Source organism: Propithecus coquereli, unplaced genomic scaffold (genome assembly GCF_000956105.1).
Source record: "Propithecus coquereli isolate 6110/MARCELLA unplaced genomic scaffold, Pcoq_1.0 Scaffold64, whole genome shotgun sequence".
Lineage (NCBI taxonomy): Eukaryota > Metazoa > Chordata > Mammalia > Primates > Indriidae > Propithecus > Propithecus coquereli.
In genome coordinates, this window is record NW_012152396.1 from 5,242,922 (window position 1) to 5,264,609 (window position 21,688).

Genomic DNA, 21,688 nt, shown 5'->3' on the forward strand with positions numbered 1-21,688 from the left:
GCAAACAAGTAAAAACAGACAAAATATATGAGTGTATCATTTTTTGATATTGGACAATAGGCAATAATCTCTAAAAGAAGGGAAACAAAGCGAGCCCTACTATTGCCTCAGTTTGATATCTAGACAGAGTTTGCAGACGAGGGTGCAGGAAGAGGAACTAGGCAGAGCCAGACAGTGTTCCTGAGTGGAGAGGGAGTGTTGAGAATTTTAAAGGCAGACAAAGCAGCTAGAATTCCCAAGGCCAGAGTAACACATATAGACAGAAAGAGAGCTTCAGAACCTGAAGAGGACCGCTTTCAACTCTGAAGCTGAGTACTCATCCATGCATGCTTGCATGGAGACTTCCTGAAGTTGAGGAAGGAATAACCATGAAGGACTTGGCAGAACAACTCCTGACACTCATTCAGGACTTTGTAAATAATTCACGTTCCCAGAAGCCAGAGGAGAGAAACCTCAGAATACATGAGGCATCAGGCTAAGTACCAGAAGGGTGTTGCCTAAGTAGAGAAGACAAATTAATAAAGGCTGCTGTGGTCCTCTGCTAACAAAGCTTAAATCCAAGCTGAGAGGGTCAGAATGTTTCCAAGTAACTTAAGCATGTCCCTGAACAAAGTTCAAAAACAGCTAAACTAATGCAAAAACAGAAAAAAGAAAATCACACCCAACAGCATAGTCACAATGTCTATCACTTAATCAAAAATTACCAGGCATGTAAAAAAGCAACAAAATATGACCCCTAATGAGGAGAAAAATCAATCAATAGAGCCTATCCAGAAATAATACAGATGATAGAATTAGTAAAAAAGAATATTAAAATAACTATGATAAATATACACCATAAGTTCAAGAAGACAGAGAAAAGCATGAGCATGTTAAGGAGAGATGTGGAAGAGTTTTTAAAGAGCCAAATCAAACCTCTAGAGAAGAAAATTACAATGTTGAATATGAAAAATACACTGGATGGGACTAACAGAATTTAGATATAAAAGTTAGTAAATTTGAAGACAAAGCAATAGAAATGTTTCAAAATAAAAGAGAAAAAAAAAACCAAAGTAAATAAACCAACAGAGCAGCAATGAGTTGTATAACAACTTCAAGTGGCCTAATACACCTGTCCTTAAAGGAAAGGGGGCTATAGAAAATATATTTGGAGACATAATAGCTGAAATTTCTCAAAATTTGATGAAAATGATAAATTTAGAAATCCAAGAAGCTCAACAAAGCCAAATAAAAGCAACAAAGAAAACTGCATCAAGGCACATCTTAATCAAGTTGTTTAAGACTAATGAAAAAAAAGAAAGTCTGTAAAGCAGCCAGAGAGGGGGGAAAAACAGAATTAGTACACAGCAACAAAGATAACAGCAAACTTCTCATTAAAAACAATGCAAGTGAGAAGAAAGGCAATGAAGCAAAAGCTTTAAAGAGCTGAAAGAAAACAAATATTCAATTTTGAATTCTATACGCAGCAAAAATATCTTTTAAAAAACAGAAGCAAAGTCGAGTCGTCTTCAGACATACAAAAACTCAAAGAATGCAATGTCAGCAGGCAAGCAATAAAAGAAAGCCTTCAGACAGAAGGAAAATAACACCATATGGAAATCTGGATCTAAACAAAGGAATGAAGTACCTCAGAAATTGTCTTTTTAAAACAAAAAAAATAATAGTGTGTTGTGAGCTTTATAGCATATATACAAAACAAAACAGAGTAGCGGACAGCTTCTAAATAGCTCCCACTGACCCCCACTTCCTGGTGTAATCCCCTTCCTTTGTATGTGGGATAGACCAGAGACTTACTTCTGATGAACAGAATGATAAGATGTCACTTCTACGATTAGGTTATAAAATACTATGACTTCCATCTTGTTCACACTCTCTGTTCTTCTTGCTTCCTCACTTGGCTGAAGCAACCTGCCATTTTGTGTGCTGTGCTATGGGGAAGTCCATGTGGCAGAGAACTAAGGGCAGCCTCTGGCCAGCAGCTATCAGGAAACTGAGGTCTTCAGTCCAAAAGCTCACCAGGACCTTTTGAATCCTGCCAACCACCGTGTGAATAAGCATAGAGGCCGTTCCTTCCCCAGTGGAGCCTTGAGGTGACTGAAGCCTTGGCCAATGCCGTGTTTGCAGCTTTGTGGGAAACCCCAAGAGAGGACCCAGCTAAACTGCACCCAAATTCCCGACCCACAGAAACCCTGAAATAATAAATGCTGTTTTAAGCTACTGAGATTTGGGGTCATTTGTTACGCAGCAATATATAACTGATATACCAGCTGAGGGGAAGTAAAATAAGCTTAGAGAAGAGTAAATATGACCAGGTTAAGGAAGCATTTCAAATGTTAGATTAAGGATTTTGGACGTAATGGGGAAGCTTGTATGATCTGAAAGCCGTCTTGAAGATTAATCTAGAAGTCACATGCAGAGTAGAATTAGGCAGAGGAAAAATAAGGCAGGAAGGCAATTTAAGATGCCACCATGGGGTAGATGGAGTAAAATGTGATGAGATTGTGAATAAAGGAAATGACAGTACCATCCAAGCACATTTAGGAATAATAATTACCATTTATTGAGTGTTTCTTACGTGCCTGGCACTGTCCTAGGTGTTTTCATTTACTAACTATTCATTTACTATGTATTTACTCTGGAATGTGTATTGTCCATATTATTATCCCTGTTTTACAGTTGAGAAAACCGAGGCACCAAGACAGAGCGAATGAGGGGCAGAGTCAGGGTTTGAGCGGGACAGTCTGGCCCGAGTTCCCTGTGTGCTCTGCAGCCCCTCACGCATTCATTCCCTCTGTAGGGGTCCTATGATAGGCACTCAGAGTGCTGTTAAAGAAGGGGCCAAGTTCAAGAGAGATCCTGAGTGCATTCGCTTCTCTCCATGGCCGCTCTGTTGGTCCAGGGAGTGTCTTCTCTCTACAGCAGCCCCTGGCCGCTCACCTCGTCTCCAGACCGGCCTCCCTCCAGTCAATCCTCCACCCCCACCGAGGGATCTCCCACTCACTCTGCATCAAGCTGACCACATCACCCCTCGGTTCAAAATCACTGGGATGATGTTCAAAGCCCATCCGTGTCTCATAAGGCACTGCATGATCTGGGCTTGGGTGATGTCTTTAGCCCTGTCTCTCACCCCTCTTCATTTTGCATTCCGGGTTCCAGACATAAGAGTTGATGCTCTCTCATGTCTGGGATTTGGGACATGTTCTTGGAATTGGAAATGCTGTTCTCTCTTCTGTCCACCCCACTGTTCTTCGCAGACTGACTCCTACTCATCCTCCACATCGATCTGAGAGGTCACTTCCTTCAGAAAGTCTACTCTAGCACCCTGACCCCCATCTGCCTGAAGCCTCCCTCCAGTGTGCTTGGACAGTCCCCTGTGCCGTCACTGACTGCGCTCACTCCAACCTCATGCTTGATACTTGGCTCGCTCCACTCGGGACAGTGACTCGGTTTATTACTTTATTCCCAGCACTCAGCATGGAACCTAGTACCTGGTGGGCTCTAAATAATTCTTTTAATTGAAAAATAAGCAGGATTGAGTTTGACAGGATATAGAAAACAAAAGTGAGAAAGAAATCAAACGTTTTTCAAATACATTAAACCTGACTAGTACTATTGGCAGAATCAGGGAGCAGTTAGGAAAATTGTTTTGGAGGTTGGTGGCAGGGAGTTGCTTAGTGTAGCTTGACCTGTCAAATTTGGTGATAAAATGTCATCCAAGAAGACAGGTGCTGTGTGCAGCTGGAAGATGGGATCTAGGATCATTTGAGAATGAGGCTGGGGATTCAGACTTGCTAATTCCTAGAGATTTTACCACTTTTAGAGAATTTTGCTCTCTTCCCTTTGTTTGGTAGTTTTCTTTTTTTTTTAACCTAGATTAACTGTTGTTTATTACAGTGAAACAAATCAAAGTTATTACCAGACATACTCCTTTCTAGCTTGTGTGTACAATTATACGTAGAAACGAGAATTAATTTTCTCTGCCTCTTTCAGAAAGTTTGCTTGTAGTTTTTACATGGTGCTGTTGCTTGCTTAGACAGTGGGTTACAGAAAGACAAGCAAAGCTGAAATGCTTTTGAGTCAATTTCAATTACACAGCAAATAGAAATGCTACTCCCGGTTTTTCAAAGCATAGGATTGGCTTTTCTATACATCATTATTTGATAAGGATTTAGTAAAAGGTAGATTTCTCTGGATAAAGACTTGAATGCAGTTACAGCCCCATGGCCATACCAAGCCAAAGTGCTTGTGCTTCAGCCCGCAGAGACCTAACAGTTACCAATTGCGTGTAGGCTGAGATATGAATCTGTCATGTTAAAAGCAGCCTCTGAGCTAGACAGAAGGTATATCAGTAATCTGGCTGTCAGATAGTCCCTGCCCAAGGACATGGGAGCCTCTATCCTATGGCCTAAAGAATGACCCGCCCATTTTCACTGTGTAGCTATATGAGGAATTTGTATGTTTGCTGGGCAGGAAAGCTTCCTTTACTCTGTGGCTCACTTAGAAGGGTGTGTGTGTATGTGTGTGTGTGTGTGTAGGATATTTCATCCCACTGCAAACAAAGTACTTCCCTTAGTAGATTCCATGTCTATAGGAATAGAATCCTCCTTCAAAAAGAACCTGAGGGATTACTGGAATAGCCAGACCTATCTAAGCCCAGCCCCAGCTTCGCCTCTTGCGAGCTGTGTGATTTGGATTAGAACTTGGATAAGGGGGAGGGTGGTGACAGAAGGAAGGGAAGCCCAAGGAGCTGGTTTGATGAGGAAAGATAAGTCAGATGTTAGACTTACCACCGACTTTGAGTGTAAAGCCCAGAAGGCGTCAGGACATACAGGGCTATAATGCTAGAGAGAACCCAAGGCTGCACAGAGGATCTGGGACTCACCTTTGTAATGAAGTCATGTGGTAGAGCTTGCTCTGCCTTGGATTAAGCACGTGTATATTCAGGGTGTCACTGTATAATCCCAACATTGCCAGAGGGAACATAGGAACATATTAAAGAACTGGTTTATAAGGTTTAAAATGGGTAGAGATATTTTTTGAATATTTTTTCCTAAGCAGCGACACTTTTATAAATTAATTCTAAATAAGTATACCAAAAGCAGTATTATTCTTTGAGTTGCATTACCAACAGGGCCAATTTTTATACAGCTTCTGCAATTCGCCCGAGTTAGCTCATGTTGCCAGATTCCGCCCTTCCAGATTGATGTGTTTAATAGCATCTGTCAGCAATGGCTGCAGAGCAGCATTTTAACAGTTCCCAAAGATTTTCATCAGAATATGCTGTGTTCCAATAACAGTGCAGTGACACCTGCCCAGTTGGCGTTGCAGACACTTACTTTAGCAAGGGGCCGTGCTGCAGGCACTGGAGAGCTACCGAGGGGAGCAGCAGTTGGAGGCTCGTTAACAAATGAAACACTGAAGATGATGTTTGCCTAGCTGTGTGTACCCAAATAGTGATTTGTGTTATTTTCAGCAGAGATGCAAACTCTGTGAGTGAAGAGTACAAGCTGCTTCTTTCTGAAGTAGTGAACGTGTTAAGTAACAAAAGCATAAGAGAGTCCAGATTTTTAGGCAAATTAAAAATCTAAAAGCTCCTTACACAAGAGACAAATTGGGAAGGTAATTAATCACATGAAATGAGGATTTGCCATGGAGTTTCTTCAAACAGCCAATTCCCCTTGTCTTTTAAAGTGTTTGATTAAAATTCATTACCCGCAATATCTCCTACATAAAGCATGGTTCTCCATATTGATTTCAACTGATTTAGTTCATAATGAGGAACATTTTTGCAGAAAGATTCAATCCTACAAAATTAATAGGTTACCATAGTGACACCGAAACTGGAAATAATATTTGTCTCACCTTAGCCTTATGCTATCTGTATCTCTGTGTGAGCTAGAGGCACGCGCGTGTCACCTCCCAGTGACCGAGTTCCCCTTCCCCAGCCCTCCTTCTTCCTTCAGGGAAAGAATGGACGCAAGGTTCCTACTCCCCTAGGATTACCTGCCTGTCTTTGACGACACAGCAGGACTTGGAAGACATTCCATGAGAAAGTAAAGCACACAGTCCTCTCCTGGCGTCTCCAGTGATGAGTGGGGTCCGGCTGAGCAGTGCGGTTCTGTCGACATCCCCCACTCAACCCCAGTTTTGAAAATGGCCCCTCTCAGCAGAGATGCCAAGTACCGCACTGAGAGTCCCTGACAGGAAAGAGGGTTAATAATCAGAGGAACTGGGTCTCCAAGAGGAGAAGCAGTTTATCCAAAGAACTATGACCTGGAGACCCACAAAGTCAGATAGAGACTTCAGAGCTTCAAGTTCGGCCTCAGCACTTCCAGCCTCGAACACGCAAGTGAGCCCCAAACTTCATTTTCATTTGGATGTCTACAGAGCACAGTGATCTTCAGGTTCTAGGAACTACATCCCGACTCTAAGTTTTAAAACCTGCTGTTTAGAAGACAGTTTAAGAGGCAGAAAGAGAGGCGAAGGGCAGAAATCATAATTAATGAAAACCTTACATTGGTGCATTACATATTTGCTTACCAATCCCTTCCTTCCAGGATACCTAACAAAACAGATGATCTGCGTAGAGAAGAGGTAGTAGCAGAAACATGACTGTTCCAACATCAGAGGATTTTATTCAGAGAGGTCAGGTGCAGGAGACATTAAGCATTAACATATATGAGAGAAAAATAGAGCCGAATTGCAGCAGGCAATGAAAAGGCTTCATTAAATATAAATGCATGTATCTCTCTTCCAATGTGCCTTCCTCCACATCGTTTAGATACCTGGTGCCCTGCTCACAGCCGGCTTTCCATACAGAGTTGTTGAACTGGACCTACACAAACAAAAGCCTAATGGAATATTTAAAAGTAACCTAAGTGATACATACAATTTAAAAATAACAGCAGGATGCCATTCCGGTGAGTGTGCTCTGGCCTCTACCTCACGGCACTGATTAAGGCTGGCCAGCTTGGCTGCAAATAACAAGGTGAGCGTCCCTGATCGTCCTTGAGTGCAGTTTCCTCTGCTGCTTTCGCTTGCTGGAGCCACTCAGTCTGATACATGTCATATCGAAACTGCCCCAGAAGTTTCCGAATTTTTTAATAAGGCGGAAAAGTACAAATCACGTTTAGCTGGGTTTTTGTCTTTTTCTCTCTCCCTTTCCGATACGTTCTGTGGGTGTGCGAAGCAGCTCGGCTTTCATGGGCATCAGCCCGGAGAGCACCTCTGGGACGCTGGCAGACCCAGTTCCTCTTGCTTCATTAAAGGATGTGGGAAGTGCTCCCTCCCTGCGGCTCACAGCTGATGCCAGCAGGACTAATCTCCTTCTGAGTGCCTGAAAAGTACCTTTTGAGAATCATTTGCAGATTAAAGGAGGTGAGGGCTTTTGGGCCCAGGTTCCAAGTAGACATAGGTCAACAAAATATTTTTCGAGCTCTTACTCTGCGTCAGGCATTGTGACAAGCTCTTTACGCGGTCTATCATTTATCTTGCAAGTAATGGAAAACCTGACCAACTGCGCCTTAATCCACAACGTATAGTTGTTTACCTAACAGGAAGTCATAGGCATCCCAGGCCTGGTTTGGTAGATCAGCAGTGTCTTCAAGGGGAAAGGCCCTTTCTCTCTCTCACTTTCATCATCCTCAGTGAGTAGACCTTCATCTTTGGCTTCACAAGATGGCTGCCACTGTGCCAGATATCACAGCTGCACTAAAGACAGGAAGGAGGAGGAAAGAGTAGTCACCAAGAGAGCCCCCTTTCCTGTATGTTGCTTTTATAAGGAGGCTAACACTTTTCCAGAATGTTCCTGTGTTCCATCAGTCTCATTGCACAGAACGGCAACCCTTAGACATCCCAAAGCTACAACAAAGGCTAAGAAGGGAGCATTCAGCTTTTATATTAATAGTCTCCATAAGGAGGCAGGCAAGAAGGGGAGTGGAAACGGCTGTTGGATTAGCCAAGCAACAGTATCTGCCTTACATGGATTATTTATTTAATGTTCACAGTAATTTTTTGAATGGAGATACTGTTGTTATCTTGTTTGTAGATGAAGAAACAGAATGGTTAAGGAACTTGTCCAAGGTCATACAGCCAATAAGTGGTTTGGCTTATATTATAGTTTTAACCATTACAGGCTACGCTATAGCATGGTGGTTAAGAGGGCGAGAGCTAGAGCTAGAGACAGACTTCCTTCTAGAGTTTGAATCCAAGGTGTCCTACTTTCTAGTTGTATATCTTGGGATGTTATTTAACCTCTTTTTGCCTTAGTTCACTCACTTGTAAAATGGAAATATCAATAATACTTACTGTAGGTTTATTGTAAAAATCAAATGACTTAATACTTGTGAAGTACCCGGAATCTGGCATATAACAAGCATTGGAAAAGTATTACTAAGAAACAAGCAGCTTTGTTTGTAATAACCCTGAACTGAAAACAGCCCAAATGTCCATCATCAGTAGAATGGGAAAATAAATTGTTGTATATTCACACAATTGAATACAATCCATCAGTGAAAAATGACAAGTTAGTAATACACACAATGACATGGGTGAGGCTCACAGTGAGTGAAAGAACCCAGACGTAAGAGCACACACAGCATGATTTCATTTGTGTGAGGCTATATGGGAAAAACTAATCTGTAGTGATAAAATTCAGAATAAAAGCTACCTTTGGGGAGTTATGTTGTGAGAGGACAGGAGGGAACATTCTGGGTGCTGGCAACGTTCTATGTCTTGCTCTGCGTGGTGGAAACAGAGGTTTATACACATGTAAAATGTCACTGAGTTGTACACTTAAGATGTGTACATTTTACTGCATGTAAGTTATATTTCAGTTTTTAAAGTAGATAAAAATAAAGAAAGAAACCATGAAGCACAGCCATTCATGTTGGTATCTTTGGCTGAAACCCTAGAAGAAAGTGGCGGCAGGAAGAGAAAGCGGCTCACCAATACCACAGGTTGTTTGTCAGCAAGCAAGAGGGGGGGCCCTCTCCCCCATCAGAGCAAACATCCTCTGAGTCATCTTCCCAGTGGTGGAGACATGTTTGCCCTGGAGCTGTCCCTGCCCTCTTGGGCGCCCCCGGATGGTCAATGGTGGACTTCGGTGGTGAGGCCAATGGGAATACAAAGTCTGATCACATTTCATGGACACTAACCCTGTCATCAATCAAGCCGCCTGCTAATTCATCTGTAAGATTGCCAGGATGCATCCGCCTGTGATGCCCCTGGGAGCTGTCCTCCCAAAGGCAGAGTGCCGTGGGGCTCACTTCAGGAGCCCCAACTGTCTGTGGAACAGGGCTTCATGGATGGGGCAGTCAGACGAGCTGGAGATGAAGCAGGAAAAGGAGTGGACAAGTGCGTTTAGGCTGCAAAGGCAATGGGGCTCTACTGCGCCAGAGCAGCCTCCGTCGTGTGGGCGACTCTAAGCCTGGAAAAGATCCTCAGAAGGAAGAGGTTCAGAATCAGAACAAGTCATTATTATGGGCTTCGTTAAGTTCTGATTGTTTTCCGGAGTGACAAGGTATGAGAAATGACTTGATTGTGATCTGGGGCTCTAGGGGGTGGGAGGCAGGGTATGCCACCCCTTGACCAGGCAAGAGACCTCTCTGCATTTCACCAACATCCAATCACAGAGACTTTTTTCCCCATTCTTTGAGAGATTTTTTAAAAATTTCAGTAACTGATTGAGCAAACAGGAAAGGGACACAAGAGCTAAACTGGACCCCCCCAGGCCACAAGGTGTGGCCTACAGGCACAGAAGTGAGTGCTGGGAGAAAGGAATCACAGCAGCAGCTCTAGGGAACCAGAACAGAACAGCTGCCCTTGTTTGAGGCTGGTCACCCGCAAATCACCCAAAGTACTTCCTGTGTTCCTTCACTCCCCTGTGCTTGGAAATGTCTGAAAATCCTGCCCAAAGAGTGAGACATGGCAAAAGGAGACCACCCACCAAAGTTGCCTTGCTCAGTCTCCATCCTGGGCTCCAGTGCCCCAGCAGATCCCTGGTCCCATTAGCCTGGAGTTACTAGAGGGATCCCCTGGGAGTGGGTTCAGGGCCCTGGATTGAGCACAGAATGGGCCGTGGGCATATCTTAATTTATAAGTTACATATTTAGACATTCTCTGCATGGGCCTTCATATGTACTTTCGCCCTGGACCCCACAGATATTGGCACTTGGCCTATGGAGGGTGCGTACTGGAAAACCTGATGTTCTTCAAAAAATCCCCTGCTAACGCACGAGGCTATAGGGCTTCTTCTTCTCCCTTCCCATAGCTGTGCCCATATCCGCCTCCAACCACGAAGGGAGGGAAGAGAAGCTACTTGCCCTCCTGCACTGTCCTCTTTCTCTGCACTGCCCACCCTAAGGAAGCCCAACATGGGCCCTTGGGAATTTCGGGTGGCTGTTGGCCCCCTTGCTCAGCACAGCGTCTCCTGGGAGAAGGAGTCCCTCCCAAACTAGAGGGAGGGAGTTTCGAGGGGCATTTGACTGACAAAGACAGATGTTGCTTTTGAGAAAAAGAGAAAAGGAAAATGGTATATTTCCCCCAGGAAGTACACCATCCTTCACAAATGATATTCTCTCATTAGCATTCACGGCACCTGCAGGGAGCCCGGTGACATCGTTAGCACTGATTTCATGGATGGAGACATCGAGTCAGATACCAGGTCTGCAGGTTCTGATTCGGTAGCTAGAAAACAGAAGCTCTCTCCTCCTCTTGGACTGAATTATATCTCATTTTTGTAAACTAAATACTCAAGAGAGAATATGGCTTTTCTACTTCAAACAAGTATCTTCTTAGACACAGTTCGATGGCGTTGGCGCATTCGCATTCTGTCTTGACATATGATAGCTTTCAAATACCATATGGTTGGACCACACTCTAATTAGTAATGGTTTTGCAGATGTTAGATGAGCCTTCTGGAGCGTTGGGTGCCCTTAGCAGCCCCAATTAAAGAGAACATGGCGAACTTTTGTAGGTGTATGGGTCCCAAATGGTGGCTTCATTCAGCCTAAAGAACACTAAATCCTAGCTTGGATATTAAAAAATATATGTATCGTTTTAAGATTCCGTCTCTCTCTCTTTCTCATTCTCTTAAACGCTAGCTGAAGTTCAGTAAATTCAATGTGGGAATGTTAAGACTAGCCTGTGTTAGGGCCAACCGATAGGGGGTCAGCATTTCAAGGGCTGGTGACTGATCTGTATCGTGCATGAAGGGAGGAAATCCCTGCAGTCTCCAAAGTAAAAACAAGCAAACAAAAATAACAAGTCTGTTTAGAGGCCCATCCAAACTTTCACGTTAACTGGTCGTTTTCATGGAACTTACAGACAAATCAAAGGGAGGCTGCATTTCTGCTGGCATGACCCAGCGTATAAGCCAGAGAACATTTCTGTTTTTTAAAGAGTAGACAATCCATGTTTTTACTTAATGAGTATTTATTGAGCACTTTCTCTGTGCCAGGCACTAAGACACAAAAGACAAGTGCAGTTTTTATGATCAGCTCTCCCAGCCTGATGGGAGATGGCACGGAGAGAAATCGTGGCTCAGGGTAATGTGTGCTAGCGTTGGAGCCTGCGGGAAGTGCTGTGGCCACACGCAGGAGAAAAGCTCCTGCAGGTTGGAGAGTATTTCCTAGAGAAGGTCAGGCTCTAGGTTTCTCAGAACTGGGATGGCGAGACGGGAGTCGCAGAGAAAGGAGGCGGGGTAGGAAGGAAAGCAGGTCCAAAGGCAGGGGCTAGTTCGGCAACACAAGGCATTTCAGATTGGCAAGACTGCAGGACTCGTGAGGGGTGAGCTGGGGCGACCACAAAAAGTGTCACGTGTTGGGCCAGGGAGTTCAGGATTTATCCCGAGGACATTAGGGTTAAAGGAAAAGGGAAGGGTTTCTATAGTCAGATAACTTTTTAAAGATCAGGCTAGTGGCCCACGCTAGAGAATTTATTAGGGAAGATAGAAGCAAACTGGGGATTGATTGTCGTACAACCATGGTGCCCAGACTTCAAAAACACCCTTGCACTTCCCAGTTTGATACCATGGAGCGGTTAAAAGGTAATGAGTGGTTAAAAGCCAGACAGTTTCAGGTTCAAGTTTCTGCTGTACCAGGTACCAGCTGTGAGACCTCAGGGAAATCACTGAACTTTTCTGAGCCTCTGTTTCATCGTCTGTGAACCAAAGTAACAATAGCGCCTACCTCGGAGAGGTCCTATCACAGTGAACTGAGATGATGCATGCAGAGTGCTCAGCGCTCGTATTAATACATATCATAAAAGGCCCCGTTGGCTTTTTTGGAAACTCACCGTGGCGGCTGTCGGAGTAACTTAGCAATTACTTGCCGTGCGGACTTCAGCAGCCACAGGGCCTCTGCCAGGAGACCACAGGCGACGCTCCTGGCCGACTTGGCAGTGGCATGAGAGGGCTTGACTGCATTTTGATCAGGTTTCACCAGATTTGCCAAAGTTTTGTCACATGTTTTCTCAGGTGCTTGACAAGCTGAGAGCAGGGAAGGACATGGCCTAGAGGAAAAAAAAAATAGGTGAGCAACACAGGTAATCAGGCTGCCTGGGACCCTGGCAGTGGCCCAGGCTGCGGCTCATGGAATCCAGGGAAAGGTAACAGAGCTCAGGGCGCTCGTTGACCGGTATATTCCCGCTGCCCGGTCAGGTCAGGAGGCACAGAGGGCAGACTCTGCCCTACCGTGCCTTGGAATACCTCTTAGCCCCACATCCCTGTTCCCAGCAAGGCAAGAAACTGGGGATCAAGCCAAAGACAAGCTCTTTCAAATATCAGAGACATGTCAACTGTAATACTGGTCCTGTTGCCCCCCCATAAAGGACAACACACATGGAAACAAATAATTTTCTGTCCAACTAAGAATCTGCTTTCCTTCAGAGCAGCAATCTGTCAGCTATTCTTGCAACAGAAAAGCTTGAACCCCACCAAACTTCAGGGAGGACTGCCATTTGTAAACTTACAAGGAGGAATTTCAGATTACGCTGGTGATCGTGGGGGGTGAACGGCAGAGATTCCCTTCCCTGCTGCGTCTCATGACTGGTGTGTCACTGCCCGGGTGGGGCTCCCCATACCTGGCAACGTCACAATGCTCATTCACCTCTGAGCAGTCAATGGATTCAATTTCTTCATGCTGGTTTCTCAAGGAAATATTAACACTTAATTCTTTGCTTCAAGGGAAAGTGGTTCTCCCTTGGGTGGGAAGGCGTGTAGGGCACTACATTTTTTTAAACTTATCCAGCTGCCCAGTCTCACGTAGGCTCCCCCGGCTTGCTCTGTAATGTGACTGCTAAAGTCCTGGCAGCTTTTCTGAGGCTGGGCACTGTGTGTCAGTGGCGGTCAGAGGGTGGGAGCTCTGGTGTGACTCTGTCCCTGCACGGTTCTTTCTGGGCAGACGCTGTGCAGTTCTTCCCCTTAGACGTGTACGGTCAATCGCATCGCTTCCCCGCCCCGTGCCTGTCCCCTTATTTATCAAATAAGGAGTTGTACTCACTCATCACTCAGGCCCTCTCTAGCTCTAGAATTTCCTTGAAATCCCAAGAAAGTATATACATTCTTACCTGTTTGACTTATACAGTTTGGTATTCCTGCGAAAACACAAGTCCTACCTATGGGAAAGCAGAAACCGTATTTTCTCAGACTATCTCAGTGATTCTGGCACCCAATGAGATGGTATTTGAGGATGGGCCTTGGGATGTATTAATAATTAGGGTTAGATGAGGTCATGAGGGTGGGGCCCTCGTGATGGGATGTGTGCCCTTGTAAGAAGAAACACTAGAGAGCTCACTATCTTCACTCGCATACCATCTGAGGGGAAGGCCACTTGAGGACACAGCTAGAAGGTGACCATCTGCAAGCCAAGAAGAGGGCCCTCACCAGAAACTAAATCAGCCAGCACCTTGATCTTGGATTTTCCAGCCTCCTAACCTATGAGGAATAAGTTTCTGTTGTTTAAGCCACCAGTCTATGGCATTTAGTTACGACAGCCTAAGTAGACTAACACAGCAAGCATTCTCGAGGAGAGTCAGGACACCTCAGCTTTGGCTATCTTTGTGCCAAAAAAAGACCCACCGTGAGTCGGGACAATATGGAATGTACATCAGATAGGGCAACACAGAGGCTTTAATGCCTTGCTCAAGTGAAGATAAGCAATGTTGTCACACATTTTATGCATTGTTAATTTGTTAGGAGTAGCAATTGCTTGAACTAGACTGTAAAGTTCTTTAAATAAGTACTCAGTAGATAGCGATGGGAAATGAGTGACTACCTCTAGTCCTCTTTGGAAGCAGGTATGATAGGAATTATTAAAGTATATTAGTAAGAATTAAACAAGAAAATGGGTGTCTCCAGCAACAAAACCAATTCCTGGAGCATGTCATCTTCAGCACTGTAATGATTTCCACGGCACAGCTTTTAGCTCCCCTGGAAATGAAAATGCAGCTGTCACCCTGAACATCGTATATCTTAAGTGGCATCTTGTGCATTCTTACTCTTTTCAGAACCAACTCAAATGTCATCTCTTCTCTGACTTTTGTAAATGTCATTTGAAAACGACATTTGTGCATTTTTGCATTCCATGGTCCCCATACAAAATTTATTAATCTTTCCTCAGGGTTCCCATTAAAACTTGACTTTACTTTCAGCTAGGACTTATCTCATCATACAACAGGAAGTTGGGGATCCTTTCTGTCTTACTAGATAGTGAACTTTCTGAGGGCAAAGCTATTGATGTAGAAGCTTCTCAATAGATGCTTGAATGAATGAATAAATTGGTGCTCCTTTGTATATGACCTATTCCTCATTTATCTCAGGTTTCCAAAGACTCTTCGATTTGACTATCAGACTGAGGCATTTTATGCCTCCATCTGCCTATCTATTATATGATGCTGTGAGCAATAGTTAAACATTGTCATTTTTTGCCCTTGGAATCTTTAAACAGTCTCAATGCAGTGATGCACACCTGTAGTCCCAGCTCCTTGGGAGGCTGAGGTGGGAGTATCACTTGAGCCCAAGAGTTTGAATCCAGCCTGGGTAACATAGCAAGACCCCATCTCTGAAAAAAAAAAAAAAAATCTTTACTCGATCTTGGGAGCTGCCAGAATGCAAAACCAGTAAGCTCCAAAGGTCACATATAAAGATCCAGTATTTTAATAATATTTGTACCAACTTTTGGTTTGTCCATATTTCAAAGATTTCTTGTCTGTATTCATCCTGAAACTACTGATAGTTCACAGCTGCCAAAAGACCAGGAATATTATGTGGCCTAAGTGGGGAGGTCTGTCCTCCTGTTTACTAGGAAAGTAACTCTCCTGTAGTTTATGGTCTTGGCCAACCCCTTTTAAATAAAATAAAATCAATTATTTTGATGAGAATCCAAATGTTAAATTCAGGATAAACTCTGTAGCACAACTTTCCATCGGCTCCTGAGTCTGCTGTGTGGCAGCATGGTGAGGTAACCCGAATGCCTCCCTTTGGTCTTGTCTCCCTTCCTCTGTGCTGGCATCTAGCCCATGTTCTATTCCTTCTGACAGTTGATGATTCTTGGCCTTTACCTATATGCCACCTCCAAGGAACTCTCCTCACAGTATGCTGAGTTAAAACGTCGAAGACCTAACAAGACATCGGCCATAGGCATAAGTCGTGTTGGAATGACAAAGAGTAAAGCTGATCTTTAAGTGAGGATTTCGCCCTCAAGTAACACCAGGTAGGCAGCTCTACCTAAGGAAGCCATGATGGATGGGGCAATGACTAAGTGATATGTGGAGAAATGTTGAGAGTATTTGTGAATAAAGTTCTTAGGTTAATTCATTTTTCCACTCTTCCTTCCTTCCTCTTCCAAGTACTTATTGAGCACTTACTATGACCTAGCTCTATCCTAGGCTCAGAGGAAACGGCAATGAATAAGACCAGGTCACTGTGCCCTCATTGAGCTTCCATTTTGGTAAAAGAGAGATAACAAATAAGTAAATAAATAAATATGGAATTTTAGGAAAATGCTACTAGCATCACAAAAAACAAAAATGAGCAAATGGGATGGCATTTCCTCAAAAATGTAAACATAGAATTACCATACGATCCAGCAATTCCACTTCTGGGAATATGCCCAAAAAAAGTGAAAGCAAAGACTCAAGCAGACATTTGTGCACCCATGTTCATAGCAGCATTATTCACAATAGCCAAAAGGTGGAAACAATCCAAGCGTCCATGGATGGGCAAATGAATAAACAAAATGTGATATATACATACAATGGAATATTATTCAGCCTTTAAAAGAAAGAAAATTCTGACACATGCTATCACATGAATGAAACTTGCAAACATTGTGTTAAGTGAAATAAGCCAGTCATAAAAGGACAAATATTGTATGATTCTGCTTATATGAGATACCTAGAACAGTCAAATTCATAGAGACAATAGAATGCAGAGTGGTGGTTTCCAGGGGCTGGGGAGAGAGGGAATGGAATGTTGTTGTTTAGTGGGCACAGAGTTTGAGTTTGGGAAGATAAAAATATTCTGAAGATGAATAATGATGATGGTTGCACAGCAATATGAATATAATTAATGCCACTGAACTATACACTTAAAAGCGGCTAAAATGGTAAGTGTTATGTATATTTTACCACAACAAAAATTTTTAAGAAATATTTTTTTAAATGTCCCAGGGGCTGGAGTAGCAAGGATTTTAGTTAGGATTGTCTGGGAAGACTCCCCTGAGGAGGAGGTGATATTCGAGTAGAGACCAATCAGAATGATGAGGAGAGGCCGACGCGGTGGCTCACACCTGTAATCCTAACACTCTGGGAGGCTGAGGCGGGAGGATTGCTTGAGCTCAGGAGTTCAAGACCAGCCTGAGCAAGAGCGACCCCGTCTCTACTATAAATAGAAAGAAATTAGCCAAACAACTGAAAATAGAAAAAATTAGCCAGGCATGGTGGCACGTGCCTGTAGTCCCAGCTATGCGGGAGGCTGAGGCAGGAGGATCGCTTGAGCCCAGGAGTTTGAGGTTGCTGTGAGCTAGGCTGACGCCATGGCACTCTAGCCTGAGCAAAAGAGTGAGCCTCTGTCTCAAAAAAAAAAAAAAAAAAAGAATGATGAGAACAGTGGAATGACAGAGAGAAGCAATTCTGGGTTTTGTTCTAAGTGCGACAGACGCCTTCGGAGGGTTTTGATCAGTGGAAGACCAGCATCTGACTTACCACTGTAGGAGATCGGAAAGCAGCCTGGAAAGGAGGAAACCTGGAGCCAGAAGCCCAGCTAGGATTATTGCAATGGTCTAGGCTAGTGACTGCGGTGGCTCGGGTGACGCTGAGATAACGGGGGCGGTGGTGGAAAGTGGTTGGACTGGGGTCGTATTTTCAAGGTAGAGTCATCATGACTCGCTAAGGATTTGATGTGGGGTGTGAGGGAAAGAGGCACGAAGGGCGATGTCTCGGTTCTTAACTGGGCAGCTCAGCGAATGCGGCCCCCTCTGCCGACATGGGAAAGGCTGCTGGGGGCGGGGCGGAAGCTCGTTGGGGGATGGTGGAAGCGGCGTGGGGGGCCATCGAGAGATGTGTTACTAGAAAGTGAAATCCTAAGCCCAGTACTAGCTCATGGCAACCGTTTATCAAATAATGACGAACCAGTGAAGGAATGAAACGGAACGGGTAAACGGAGGGAGCGAGGAAGGAAGAAAGGAAACCAGCTCTAAATCTTAGAAAACACGAAGGAGAACATTTGGCAAAATGACATGATGATAAGGACCTCAGGCTAGAATTTGGGACAACTGGTTTCCAGTCTCAGAAAATATTTCCAAACCTCAGATGACTCCTTCCAACTTTTATCCTGGGACCTCCCCTTTTCCTTCCTCAGAAGAAAATGCGCTCACATAGTTTTTCCATCCCAGCGGGCAGGCCCATAGCCCTTGCATCCCTGGGCTTAAGTGCAGAACAGATAGCACTGAAAGCAGAAAGCAGCCAATCCAGTGAGCTCCTCTGGGAGGGAGTAGCCAATCAGGGATCTCCTCTGGCATGGAACAGCCAATCAGGGAGCTCCTGTGGCAGGGAACAGCCAATCAAGGAGCTCCTCTGGCAGGGAACAGCCAATCAGGGAACTCCTCTGGCAAGGAGCAGCCAATCAGGGAGCCCTTCAGCTGTGGAGCAGACCAGGACTGAAGCCCGGAGCTTCCTGGCACCACATTCCTCACCAGGCCCCTGCCCTGTCCCCACACGCGGCCTTGCATTCCGCGGCGTCGTGGCGCTGCCCCTGAGCAGTCCAGACAAATGCCCATAAATCAGTTCCCCCCGAGTGCCCATTCCCTAAGGACACGGTTTTAAGCAAGCAGGGGACAGGATCAGTTCCTACCACGTTCTGGCTCGTCTTGAGCTGACAGACCCGCTAATTTCTCTGACGGAGCCTCCGGGCTGGTTCCTTCTGAGACTCGCAAGACGAGAGCAATTAGCGGGAAGAAAAAATGGTAAAGTCACCGTCACCACCAGGGAGGGCACGGTGCAAAATGGGAAATGCCTGTGAACATATCGTGAAGCAGCCACAGGGCAGCCGTCTCGCCTCAGTTTCCCTTGTCACGAACTAACCGCGTTTGTGCCGGCTCTTCCGCAGGGTGCAGCGTGCAGAGCGCGCCCACGTCGGCCCCCTCGCCTGCGTCTCTGCCGGCGAAGAGCGCCCCGCCGCCCGCCGTCGGGACCGACTCTCCACAGACGCCCGCCGCGGCCGCGGCCTCCGCAGCCGGCGGCCTCCACGGCACCGCGGCGCCCTCAGCCCCGGCCCCGGCCCCGACGTCGCCGCTTCCCAACACCACTTCCGTCGAGCCCCGGGGAGAGAAGACCACCGGAACGGCTCCCAGCTGGGAAGGCACAGACACAGCCCCGGCTCCTCCCGGGTTCCCGCCAACGAGCGGCGGGGTCCCCCTGACAGTCACGCCCGGGGAACGCGGCGCGGACGCGAGCGAAGCGAGCGCGCCGCCCACAGCGTCGCAGCCCCCGGCCGAGCCTCCCGCGCCCACCTCCCCTCCGGCTCCAGCCTCGCCGCCCGCATCCCTGCCGCCCTCGCCACCTGACGCTTCCTCCGCGCCCGTCACCGCCAACCACAGCTCCCCCGCGACCGGCACGCAGCCCACCGGAGCGCCGACCGCACCGGGGCCCCCGACAGAGGAGCCCAGCTCTGGCCACAGCCCCGCTGCGCACACCGCGGTGGAGCCGGGGCCCCAGGAGAGGACGCCCCCAGCGACCGCGTCGGGCAAGGCGATGTGCGAGCCGATGGACGCGGAGACCACCACCGCCTTCCCCAGGGCGATCGTGCAGGAAGTGGAGCATGCGCTGAGTTCAGGTGAGTCCGCACCGCCCAGGTGCTTGGCCGCGCCGAGATGCTGGAAATGCAGCTACCCAGACACAGTGGAGTAAGTTCTGATTTTGGAGTGTGACGCCCAAGCTGAACTATAATTCACGAGCATTTCCACGAGAGTGCAAACTTCATTTTTAGTCACTTAATAACTTCCACGTGATATCTTATTCATTGTGGCCCACTGCACCTCTGTGATTTGTCTCACGTGACGTCGCAGGGAATGTGAGCAAGTGGAACGATACGGCAAAGGGATTAACACAACAGAGTGGCCGTGGGTCAAGCTTTCTAGTTTTCAGTTCTGGCTCCTGACCTTGGGGAAGTCACTTCATCTCTCTATGCCCTTATTTTTCCTCATCTGGAAAATGGGGATGAACTATGTTCTGCTACATACAGTTCTTGTAGAGATTAGATGAGTTGTCATATAAAGCTCTTAGAACCATTCCTGGCAGGGAGAAAATGCTCAGGATGCGTTAGTTGCTATTATTATTCTGATCAGTGTTTTAAAGTCCTGCTTACTTCCTGGAAACCAGTCAAAGTAGGGTGAGGTGGAGAGAGCCTGCTTATTCATTATAATCACTGATGTATAATATTTCATGGGAAAGACAAATTTTACAGGACGTCACATTTGTTTTTACTCTCCCAGCAATCCTGTGAAGTTAGTATTATTTTTATCCTCATTCTGCAATCTTGGAAATTATGGTGGAGAGAAATTGACAATCTTTTCTAAGGCCACGTGCATTTGACCTTGATGTGAAGACTGCAAACTTCAGGATATTGGGCAGGAAAAGGCTTTCATGGGGACCTTTGGCCACTTGGTAGAGAAACAGGGAGGTGAGAACAGCTAGAAGGTAAAGGGGCAAGTGGAGCTGCAGCCCCGTCCCTGGGTGGTCCTGTGAGAGGTGTGGACCGAGAAGGGAATATTCCAGATAGAACCATGCGTGGACAGCTGTTGTCAAAGGAATAGCTGTCACTGAGGAAAGATTCACATCTTTTAACAAAAAATTGGTATAAAACCACTATGGATGGAAACTGTGCTAGACAGTGAGGTGGGAAGAGATAGAATTCACGTTAGCAAAGACATGATTCCTTGTGGAAGAGCTCATAATATCGTAAGTGAGGAGTAGAGAACCTTTTCATGTTGGAAGGCTGCATTAATTTAGCTATAATCAAATAAGGCCACATTCAACAAACTTCAATTAGATATACTTAAAAATGTCCATTATTTTGTAAAAATGTAACTACTATGTACTTAATAATTTAAAAAATGAAAACTATTTGTTAATTTTAAAGTTCACTAACCTCGTAATGGCTTTGTTGTGTCTGCTTTTTGTTGGAAAGCGTTGGCATATTTGGTGGCAGCATGGAGGTCCACGGTTTCAGTTGATCCTCTAGATGGGTATCAGTCATTTATGACCTTAAGGGCATCTTGATTTGGGTTAGGTATGAGAATGTAGATTCGCAGCAATAAGTGGTTGAAAAGCAAGAAACCGTTTTTCAGGCATGTTGCCGAAGGCGTGAGTATTCTACTGCATTTTTCCATAATCCAATTGGATCTTTCTTAGCATCAAACAATGATTTTAAAATGTGATCTACTGAAAGCTTAATCAATTCCATCTGTAGTTCATTAGGTGCCTCAGTGATATCAACTAGGTGAGGCTGAAATGCTAATTTGAATGTGGTATCATGATTCTCAAAGTCAGTGAACATTTCATTGTGTTCTCCAATTAATAGGTCTGTAACAGCTGCGTATTCTTCAAATGAGTCGCATTTATCATCCTGCTTATCAGTGGCCTTTGCTAACTGGCAAAAATGTTCATCCAAAATTTCCTTTTGAAGAAGAAGTGTTTTGAAAAAAGATAGCTTGTTTCAAAATGCTTGGATTTTTTTGCCACGTATCATATATAGACTTAGTTTTACCATGCAAAGAAAGATTCAAGTGTTTTTGATTTGACATATCACACAGAAATGCTGCATTCCTATAAAAATCTTCTTTCAATAAGTCACATTGCTGATTCTGTTCATCTTAAAGTCTAACTATCTGTTCTTGCAGAGATAAAATTTTGGCTAACACCTGTCCCTGCGATAGCCAACACACTTTAGAATCATAGGGCAAATCCGCACTGAATATCTCATTGTTCAACTTTAGCATGTTATGAAAGAAACTGATGATATCATGTTACATTTGCATGAATATAGTTAACAATACTTATAACTTGTTGTGAAGTGTCACTTAAAATAGTAGCTTGAGCACAGAGATTTTGCTGATGCAAGATACAATGAAAAGAAATGAGAGCATCTGGATCTGTTAACACTTTTCTTTAAATCTGTGCAATAAATCCTTCC

The 21,688-nt window shown here is 45.1% G+C and overlaps 1 protein-coding gene across 1 annotated transcript in view; it reads left to right on the forward strand.

Moving 5' to 3' along the window:
- Nucleotides 1-11,982: 11,982 nt before the first annotated feature.
- PARM1 (prostate androgen-regulated mucin-like protein 1) overlaps nt 11,983-21,688 on the forward strand; it is a 40,709-nt gene continuing 31,003 nt past the window's right edge. The window contains exons 1-3 of the mRNA XM_012659844.1: nt 11,983-12,046; nt 18,605-18,720; nt 18,763-19,330. Of these exons, the coding sequence (XP_012515298.1) occupies nt 11,983-12,046; nt 18,605-18,720; nt 18,763-19,330 (748 nt within the window). The remainder of the gene's footprint in view (nt 12,047-18,604; nt 18,721-18,762; nt 19,331-21,688) is intronic.